Raw genomic sequence first — 10854 nt, 5'->3', positions numbered from 1 at the left:
TTTCTTGTCCCATAATTCGAGATTGACACATTCGATAGAAAATACTTTTATTAACAAAACGTATCACACTACATTTATATAAAGGTGAGTACTGACTGTATTCTAACAAGCATTATTTATTAATGTCATACATGTATAACACGAAATGATAATAACATTTAATGATTACGAATGACTGAATGAATAAGTTTGCACATTATTTTCGAATGTCTCAGTGAAATTTGATCGAAAACTAGCCAATGCAAAACTTTTGATTATCTGTTTGATTTTTTTTCTTTCTTTTTTTTTTTATAGATTTATACATATTTTGATCATATTGAAGCGGCCCATTAAGTAAACGGATGTCAGCAATTACCAATTTCTCCTCAAGTCAACTGCTACACATATCATATGATTTTCTGAATCATCAATAAAAGTAAAATATTCTTTAGAGTCAATATCAGAGATAAATTGTCATGGACAAATTTACCTAAACCAAGAATGGAATCAGCGTCCCCCGGATTGCCATTTGGTTGTTCTTCCTATTGCACTAAAAGGAATGACCAGTATGGGGTATGTATGTAAATGTATACATTGAAAGATAATACTTTTTGTGATGACGAATGCCAACACAAAGCATCACGAACAGTAAGCGATATCAAATAGGTAATAGTTTTTAATGGCAACATTTTTCCAGATATTTTAAGATCCAGTATGTTGTTATTAAGGTTGTTACCATGCTTAAGTAAATTTTTATAATATGTATTTAATAATGCTTCTAAAGCAATTTTCAAACATCGAACAATATGTTAAATATGTACTGGAAATATTTGTCCACATTATATGTAATCATTTAAATATATGCATTCATTTCTTACTAAACAATTTGACCTAGACTTTATAAAAAAAGCTTTCTAATTCCATCCCTTTATTAATAAAATGTAAATTCGGTAATATCTTTACAAACAATGCTTTTTGAAACTTTCAATATAATTGATAAATCTTCATTTGAGCATTATATTTATGACATAAAACCATAAAAAATTGAGTTACGGGATTTTTAACAAAATAAGAACATTTTCACACGATATAAAATATTTCTTTTTTATTTTGGTATGTTTGCAAATGTTTATCATAATCTACTTTCTATATACTTAAAACAAAGGTCCATATCCATCTGAGTCCTTTAAGAAGCATCCTAAACCATGATGAAGGTTCTGTTGCATTTGATGAAGGTTCTGTTGCATTTGATGAAGGTTCTGTTGCATTTTCGTTCGTTGTGAAATCGTTGTAAAATGACCCAAGTGTTGTAAGTGTAGACGAGTCGGATTGTAGCAAGCTTGAGGCGGGAGTGACAAAAGTTCCTTTCTTTATACGAGAAGCAAACCACGCATACCTGAAAAATGTTTAACACTGCATCACTATAATATTTGTAATACTAGAAAAGTAATCAAATGCTTTCAGATATATTTATCCGTAGGTAAACCTTTCAGGATTGTATAGTTTTGAATATGCAAAATATATTTCAGGCAGCGGAGGTGGTTATACAAAGGTTATTATATGCTTTCTAGATCAAACAATTATCAAATCTTATTTGTTTCAAAACCAATCTGTCACATGGTGATTGATAAGGTGTAATTTAAATAGATTTATGCATAATATTAATGTACCTGAATATAAACGGAGCTGCTTCCAGTTTCGGGAGTAGTTCTTTCATAAATTTTAGTTCTTTGGCAGGACTAACCGCATATGGACAGGCAAATTCTGTGAGCCATATTTTCTTTCCATATCGCTCGAACAGATTTTTTAGGAAAGCCATTGTATCATCTACATTACAACTGTAGTAATGCGTTGCTAGGTAATCAACCCTACAACCTCGACAGTACATGAAGAACTTATCAAACCACTGAGTTGTATTGCCGTGACACTTAGGTCCACCACATTGGGCAGCTGCTGGGCTTACGAGAAGTCGTCCATTTGCAAGTTTCTCAATATCTGGCCAATAGTTAGCTGCCTCCAACGCAGTGAGATTAGATTGCTCGAAATGGTTTGGCTCATTAAAACCTAGCAAGTAAGCGGCTTGGTCTGGTATACTAACATTACGTACTGTCCAGCGCCCCCATATCATTGGGATAAAGTTGTCAATGTATCGGTAGATGTTAGAGCAATTGCTGTTTTTACGAATATTTTCAAGATTTGCACCCCAATCGTACCTGTAATAAGAAAGTACGGTTCAGCTTAAATACACAGGTTTTATCTAGATAAGTTTGAACGAATAATTTACAATAATAGCAACACTTGATGATATATCATGACTACAGTAAATTCTATAATAATTATTATGATTTTGTTACAGATAAATTCCCGTTAATTTCACCTGCTTCTCACAAACAGATCGATGCTTTGCCTTACAGATGTAAATTGTGTTCTTGTTACTTCATCCATAGACATCTGATTTTAACACAAAGACGTTTTGAAGATTATATAATCACTTCCGATGTGTAATCAAAGAAAACTTACCACCAAAACATGTTGTTTAACGCCTTAAAGTCATCACACAGAAATCCACGAGGGTCAACACCAACGCCCTTTTTAACAGATCCGTGGGTAAATGAGAACAAAAATGTGTTATAAAATATAAAACACTCGCAAAGATTTATTATCTTCATCGTCGAATCTTTGAAAAAGCTTAGTGAGGTTTTTATGGGGTTGTATGACAATTACTAATCCGGAAACTCCTACTTGAAGTACTTATAAGTAAGTGTGTAAATCAAAGCAAAAGTGACATTATGCTTATTTTTTCATTGTCAAGTTGAGATGAAGTGACTGTATGTTTTAAAACATAAGATATGCTGTTAAATTGATGATTGACTAACAGCTTATATCGGTAAATTGTTAGGGTAACATATAAATCTGCCTTCAATATAAAAACCTGCCCCACTCTTTTTTAAATTAAACGTTATAGGTAAATTTGGATGGACATTTACAAAACTTTCATTGGGTCACGTGAGATATGCATAGTTCATGCAAAGTATGTTATTAAATTGAAAGGAATTATTGCAAAATGTAAACTTATTGGGACTTTCACCTGTTCACTCACTATATACCCCTAGGTGGGGCATATGCTACATAATATGGTACATATCTAAAACACAGACTGTTTATCTATTGCATTAACCTGTCTTATTTTATTGTTCATTGCATTGTCTGGACGATTGTGGTTTCGAATAAAATACGATACAAATGACTTTCTTGCAAATAAAACATTATTACAATGTTTATAGCAAAAACATATGAGCCGTGTCACGACCAAACCAACATTGTGGGTTTGCGACCAGCATGGATCCAGACCAGCCTGCGCATTCGCGCAGTCTGATCAGGATCCATGCTGTTCGCTATCAGATTCTCTACTTGTAATAGAGTTGATAAGCGAACAGCATGGATCCTGATCAGACTGCGCGGATGCGCAGACTGGTCTGGATCAATGCTGGTCGCAAACCCATTATGTTGGTTTTGTCGTGACGCGGCTCATATACATGTATACTTTTATAAACATAAGATCAGACAGAACATGAAAATTAAGAATACTATTCCTGAAAGGTCTTTTATTAATAAGGAAATAGCAGGTTGCACAAAGATTAAATGATTAATTATGATATGACACCATCAAGATATTCTCCCTATTCGCAAAACATAAAAACCTCGGAAGATTGCGTAGCTTTATTTTCGATTTAGGGTTTAATAAAGATTCAGATTTATTAATAGAAGGCCAACTACAGAAACATCATTTTAAAAATGTTCATAAGCTCTCGTCACACCATCAAAAAGTGAAACTGTGTTCATGTTGCAGGACATACATAAAAAATAATGCTTTAAGTATGGAGGAAAGTAAAAGAAGAACTAGAGCATAATAACGATAAAGATTTTTATTTTCATATCTGATATGATATCTGTGGAACAAAAACAATATTATATCTAAAACAGTTAAGCAATCTTGTGTCTTTTATAAATTATATTATTTGTATCTCTATTAAAAGTAAATACGTATTGCAAAGAAAATATATATGAGCCGCGTCACGACAAAACCAACATAGTGCGTTTGCAACCAGCATGGATCCAGACCAGCCTGCGCATCCGCGCAGTCTGATCAGGATCCATGCTGTTCGCTTACAAAGACTATGACAAATAGTGAAACTGATAGCGAACAGCATGGATCCTGATCAGACTGCGCGGATGCGCAGGCTGGTCTAGATCCATGCTGGTCGCAAACCCATTATGTTGGTTTTGTCGTGACGCGGCTCATATAATGAAAAGTATATTAAACAGACTTCTTTGTCATCTTAGTGCGGTAATGGGTTAACTCCCATTGAAACGTAATAGCAGTTAATATATTACTGAAATAAGGTGACCTTTTATTAGATAAAACTTTCATTTTGATAACAGGAAAATTATTACAAACACGAGATGACAAGTAACAAAGTTATCACACATTGTTAAAGTTGAAAAGGTTGTAAAAGTATGCAATAGAAAAATGAACAGCCATAGATAGAAAAAACAATTAAAAGTTGCTACAAATGAAGTATGGTGTTTTTCATTTTTGAAACCTGCATACTTTTAAAGTACTTAAACAATGTTTAGTCATGTTTTTTATTTTCTCAAGTAAATCATAAAATAATAACAATATAAAAATCCCTTAAACGTAATAAGGAAATTGTATGATCTATCAAAATATACTGTTGTAAGCAGATATAGTCATTAGAGTTCTAGCCCGGTTATAATTGCATGTCGCGTGCAACATGCCATCAGACATTGGGGTAGAAGTATTTCATCCCTTTACATCCCCGACACTCCTTAATTATCAAAGAAACACCCAGTGTGAGAATTGAGTCAGTGATATTAATAAAATGACTATGCATAGTATCAGTAAAATATAAAACTATAATAATATAATTTTGAAACAAATCTTTCTTTCATCAATGCAGTATTATTAATTTGTATATACAGCAGAATACCATTTGAGCCGCGTCACGACAAAACCAACATAATGGGTTTGCGACCAGCTTGGATCCAGACCAGCCTGCGAATCCGCGCAGTCTGATCAGGATCCATGCTGTTCGCTTACAAACCATATAACAAGTACAGAAACAGATAGCGAACAACATGGATACTGATCAGACTGCGTGGAAGCGCAGGCTGGTCTGGATCCATGCTGGTCGCAAACCCATTATGTTGGTCGGAGTGTTTTCACTGTGCTGCGAAGGGAGCGTATTCAGAAACAAGCGTGCACCGGTTATTCAACACCCACACTAAATTCTAACGATAACGTTCAAAACTACTAAACTGTACGTAGAACATGATGAGATATTTCAATTTGATATAATTTCGCTGAATATTCAAAAACCATTTAAAGCTGCACGCCTCCAAATGAGCAAAAATATTTCGTTAAAATCAAACCTGAGAAAAATGTACTAAGATTTTAGGAAAAGTATAAAGATTCAAAATTCTAGTAAAAATTAACATGTTATGTGCGATTAATGACCGCATTTTTCCGTATTTATCACTATATTTCTACTACGTTACTAACGCAGTAAGGGCTATTTTTGCATATTTTGACCTCTTAATAGTAATTTACTTAGACTGTAAGTGCCATTGATAATGTGTTAAGTGCATACTTTTGGTAACTTTACAAACTTATACTGTTAAATACATATTCAAATTTTGTTGAAAATTAGAGTGAATCTGGAGGCGTGCTGCTTTTAAGTGATCATCATAGTATGATAATTATTGCAACGTGTTATTAATACTGTAACAATTACCATTGTTTTTCCTTGTTTTTTTTCTTCAAATTTCTTGTCGAAAACCAGGTTCTATAATACACCTTAATAAGTATTGTCAGTCTCTATGAAACATACAAGATAAAACGAACATAACAATAATAAATAATAAAATAAAAGTAAATCCTTATTTTTTAACAAATGAATAATCGCTGTTAGACAAATGCAGCAATAGAGGAAAAGTTTAGCAGATATATGAGCCGTGCCATAAAATAATACACGAAGTAGCATAATGAGGTCTTCCTCCACCAGTATAGCTGGAAATTCGCTGTATGACATTTAAAGAGTCAGTGCAAAATATTGAAATAGAATTTAAAAATAAAAACCAAAGAAGCAATATAAAAAACAAACAAACAAGAAAGAAAACACAGTCTTTCGAAGGCTGCATCAGAACTTAACAATTATATCAAATATTTTGCATGTGTAAAATGTATAACACATAAAAACATATACAGGTAAGATAACTTATTCCATTATATGGAAATGTTGTCAGATAATTGTGATGTTAAACATAATGTATACTTTATTTGTATTAATCAATATTTTAATAATAACACTCAATCTGCCAATTTCCTATGAGTATATCTATTTCAGCAGGAAAGTTGCAGAATTTATTGCACATCTGTACCGTATAGATATGAGAGATAAGGTACGTTTAAATAATACATGTTTTCATTTAGCGCATTAATATACGAAACACTATTTCTTAAATTTGGCCACTCTTTGGCGCCCTGCTGGGTTCAATGCCAGAAATCTAATGTTGATGCGGGGTACGTTCATTTTATGCCGCCTTTACGTTTTGATCTATGCCTTTATATTGTATCTAATATTTAAAATCTGTAGAGAAAGTAACAGTAGTGGGGAGCGACTTCATAAACATTGTAAAGCATGCTATTTAAGGGATTTAAATATAAAATCATCCAATCTTCGAACGCAAGTATGCGACAGTAACCTAAGATTTTCAGCAGGAAATTAAGGTAAGTCTATATTTCGAATCAGTAGCTACAAGACTTTTCGACTCAACTATATTTGCCTATTTTAATTAACCTTTTAAATATAAAGTGATGAATTCAAAATGACTAATGTTATTTTGTTTATATCTGAAGTACAAAGTATGTTTGAATAATTTGAGGGAAAATATTTTTTTTCCACGATCTCACAAAGAAAACTAAGAAAACTACATATAAATAACAAGTAACATTTCAAATCTATAACAAATATATCATTTAAACAAAACCATTTACAAAATAATATGTCAAAGAAACGTTTGTTTTGAACAATTCAATTAACATATTTTGTTTGTACATCTGTAAAGCCTTTGCAGAGCGACTCTCTGTAGAGCAAAAACCTCTGTACAACAACGTAGAGCAATAACCGCTGTACAACAACGTAGAGCAATAACCGCTGTACAACAACGTAGAGCAATAACCGCTGTACAACAACGTAGAGCAATAACCGCTGTACAACAACGTAGAGCAATAACCGCTGTACAACAACATAGAGAAATAACCGCTGTACAACAACGTAGAGCAACAACTTTAAGCTACAACAAAAAGATTTGTATCCCAAAGGGAGTTGCACTGCAGATGTTAAATAATATAATATCGCAAACCTCTAACTCTTAATACAAAGTGTTCAACCAATTGGTGTTGTACTTTTGTATGATATACAGTATTATGATAAACCACTTCAATCAATGAGATCAAAATGATGTATATGATTATAAGTGAGCCGTGTCACGACAAAACCAACATAGTGCGTTTGCGACCAGCATGGATACAGACCAGCCTGCGCATCCGCGCAGTCTGATCAGGATCCATGCTGTTCGCTTACCAACTCTATTACAAGAACAGAAACTGATAGCGAACAGCATGGATCCTGACCAGACTGCTGGTCGCAAACGCATTATGTTGGTTTCTTCGTGACACGGCTCAATTGTATTATTGTGCAGATTATCAAAGAGTCAGAAATATAATTTCAGACATAGATACAGTGAATAGTTTAGTTGTACATTGCAATATGAAAATTATTTCAAATACAACATAAAGACAAGCTAGCATTAAAATCTTTGTTGTCAAATACACACTGTCACTGCATTCATGTAATAATTTTGTATTTGGTATTCCTTTTACAAGCACATCAGTCTATTACGTAACATCATTTTGAAGGATTTAATCTCATACGCTTGCCCATTAACATCATAATACGATTTAAAAAAGCTAATAATAAACTACTTTAATAACTATCTATATCACAGAATAATTTCAATTATCACACTTTTCCAAGGACATTAATTGCTATGCAATTAAACATTATATAACATTATTCTTACAACATCAATTGAAACATATGACCCGCTATTTTTTTTTAAAACAAGTGTTAGAAAATATTTGTGCTGAATAAAGAAAACCTATCACTATATACAACCGTAAAAAGTAGTGTCTGCCTACACAGTCGACTTGACTGTCGTAGTGCGTCATTAAAGAAAAAACAAACTTACAAAATGCATGTCAATGTGACGTAAACTAAATGACGTCATGAAAATTGCTTCAATTCTCAATGCAGTTCAATATTTTTTATCAATACTCTTTTAATTTGAAAAAAAAAAGATACTGATTTTTATCGATGCTGTGCAGCAATGCATTGCTTATCAATTTAATGCTTTCCCTCAAATAAAAAAATCCAACCTTCTTGATTACATTACTTCCATAAGAGCTCAAATTTGACATTTACTCTAAGAATATAGAGGATATTTGTTTGTTTGTGTGTAAGATGAAATTTTATTTCATCGAGTGGGCTTTAAAAACAGTATTCTCACGAGTGGCGTAGCCACGAGTGAGAATACTGTTTTTAAAGTTCACGAGATGAAATAAAATTACATCTTACACAACAAACAAACAAATTTTCTTTTTATTTTATGCTAAAAAATAAGTTTAAACGAAATTTCCATAATATTAACATAAATATTAAAATCTGTTTCCCCATTGAGAGCCCCATTTCGTGCGAATTTCTCATTAAAAACCATAAGTCTTGAGCTGAAAAATAAGTCCGACAATCAACATTAAATGACAGTGATATTATTTATTTTGTTTAAAAAATATGAATGATCGCTTGTTTTAATAAAAAACAAACAAACAATTCGTGTAGGAGAAAATTCCAACCATCCATCCATATTTCTGTTACCTACTGCGAATTTATATTAGTCCTGGCTTTGTTAAATGTACGCGGCAGCCATTTTTGAAAGTTGTGTATTTCACGGGAGGAAAATAATTTGTGTTTGATTCAGAGGGATATCATTTGGAATTGTTAGTCATACACCTTTTTAAAAGAAAGAAAACATATTTGAGGATTGAAACAGACAAAAATTAAGTGTTGACAGATGTGAAAACATGAAAAAAGCAGCTATGAAAATGGAAGACTTGGAACTTGCTCGGAACGCTGGGTTGGTTTACTTGTTCTACGAGCTGTAGCTGTCATTGCTTTTCAATTTTTCATAAAGCATACGGCAGTTATTACTCGTAGGATACTTTAATATGCCCAAATGTCATCAAGAGCAGTTTGCATGTGGAAGGAATGTATTTTTCAGACTGTAAAAATGAAACAAAAAATTTAGAGACGAAATTTGGTGATTGGAATTTGAATGAATAGAAGTAAGTTTTCTTCTTTTTATTACTTTTGACGTTTAAGGTATTTATCAATTTCAGCTTTCCTTTTTCTTTAAACAGCCTGACATTGTCTGAATTGTCAGCAAAAATAAAATTGAGGTACCGCATGGGGAAAATTTTAAAAAAGTAGTTTCGTCATTGAAAAAAGTGAAATTATATTTTGATAATTTTCACTGTGAAATTACCAAATATAATTTTCACGGATAAATCAGTAATCCACTGAAAAGCATAAAATAAATATTATTTAATCGCCTGTCTTAGCGTAAATCAATAATTGTAATAATTTAAAAATAAGAAGATAAAGAATGTTGACGTTTGGTTTTGATTTTAAAGTTTTGTTTGATTCTGCCATTTCGCATACAATATTATTATATGAGTGATAATTGATGAACATAAGCATGTAAACTAGTCTGAAATTAATTATACATTTCGTTCAACAGTTAGCTTTTCGTGAACAACTTGAGTTTAGTTATTGATAACTTTATCATGGTGTTGTCCTGTATGTTTCATTCAAAGTAAAACGTTTGACATCAGGCCCTTATTGATTTTTTATTACTTTAGTTCCTTTTTGATATATGCATAATATGAATGAAATTTCTAACAAGGAGAAAGATATTAAAACAAAATAAAATAAGATATACACACATATACTAAAGTAAACACAACGTTGTTGTACATAGAATAATATGTAACGGTACCACTATCTACAGTAGTTCCTGCATAAGTCGTTGTTGACGGCCGGACTGTTGTTGTGGTCGAAGATGTCGATGTGGTTGTTGTGGTTGATGATGCCGATGTGGTTGATGTTGATGCAGATGTTGAAGTACTTTGGACAGAGGTCGTAGAAGTTGTAGAAGAGGTAGAAGAAGAAGTAGTAATACTTGTTGCCTTTTCGGTAGTTGTCGTAAATGGTCTGTAGAAATTGTTGTAATATTGACCAAGTTCGGTAAGTACTGAGGTCGTCTGGTCCAACAGACTTACTGCCCTTGTTACAAACCTACCATGGGTATCATTTGAGCGGGCCATATACCATGCATATCTATAAAGAATCATATTAAATGAGCCGCGTCATGACAAAAGCAACATAATGGGTTTGCGACCAGCATGGATCCAATTCAGCCTGAGCATCCGCGGAGTCTGATCAGGATTCATGCTGTTCGCTTATATAACAGCATGGGTCCTGATCAGACTGCGCAGATGCGCAGGCTGGTCTAGATCCATGCTGGTGTCGCAAACCCAGTATGTTGGTTTTGTCATGACGCGGCTCAAATATTGTTTTCATTTTGCAACCTGTATTTAAACTATTTTACATCTAGTACTACTTTCTTCTTGTGATAAGCAAATAACATGCTTTAGATACATGTATATTAGTACAA

General features: G+C 32.9%; 2 protein-coding genes across 4 annotated transcripts in view; both read right to left on the bottom strand.

Annotated features, from left to right (window-relative positions):
- Positions 1–1071: 1071 nt before the first annotated feature.
- On the bottom strand, positions 1072–2681 carry LOC132748430 (uncharacterized). The gene is made up of 3 exons (XM_060738043.1): positions 2500–2681; positions 1650–2192; positions 1072–1375 (listed from the first exon to the last, which is right to left on the bottom strand). The coding sequence occupies exons 1-3, from the start codon at positions 2646–2648 to the stop codon at positions 1126–1128; spliced, it is 942 nt and encodes a 313-aa protein (XP_060594026.1). The 5' UTR covers positions 2649–2681; the 3' UTR covers positions 1072–1125.
- Positions 2682–9714: 7033 nt separating this feature from the next.
- The window catches only part of LOC132748429 (uncharacterized), a 39285-nt gene continuing 38145 nt past the window's right edge, over positions 9715–10854 (bottom strand). For all 3 annotated transcript variants that reach the window (XM_060738042.1, XM_060738041.1, XM_060738040.1), the window contains exon 4: positions 9715–10517. In XM_060738042.1, coding sequence (XP_060594025.1) covers positions 10094–10517 — 424 coding nt within the window. In that variant the 3' untranslated portion in view covers positions 9715–10093. The remainder of the gene's footprint in view (positions 10518–10854) is intronic.

The sequence above is a fragment of the Ruditapes philippinarum genome, unplaced genomic scaffold (genome assembly GCF_026571515.1).
Source record: "Ruditapes philippinarum isolate M1 unplaced genomic scaffold, ASM2657151v2 ctg12861_1_1_1_1, whole genome shotgun sequence".
In the NCBI taxonomy this organism is placed as follows: Eukaryota; Metazoa; Mollusca; class Bivalvia; order Venerida; family Veneridae; genus Ruditapes; species Ruditapes philippinarum.
Note: the sequence above shows the minus strand (reverse complement) of the source record. Positions and strands in the feature narration are given on the sequence as shown.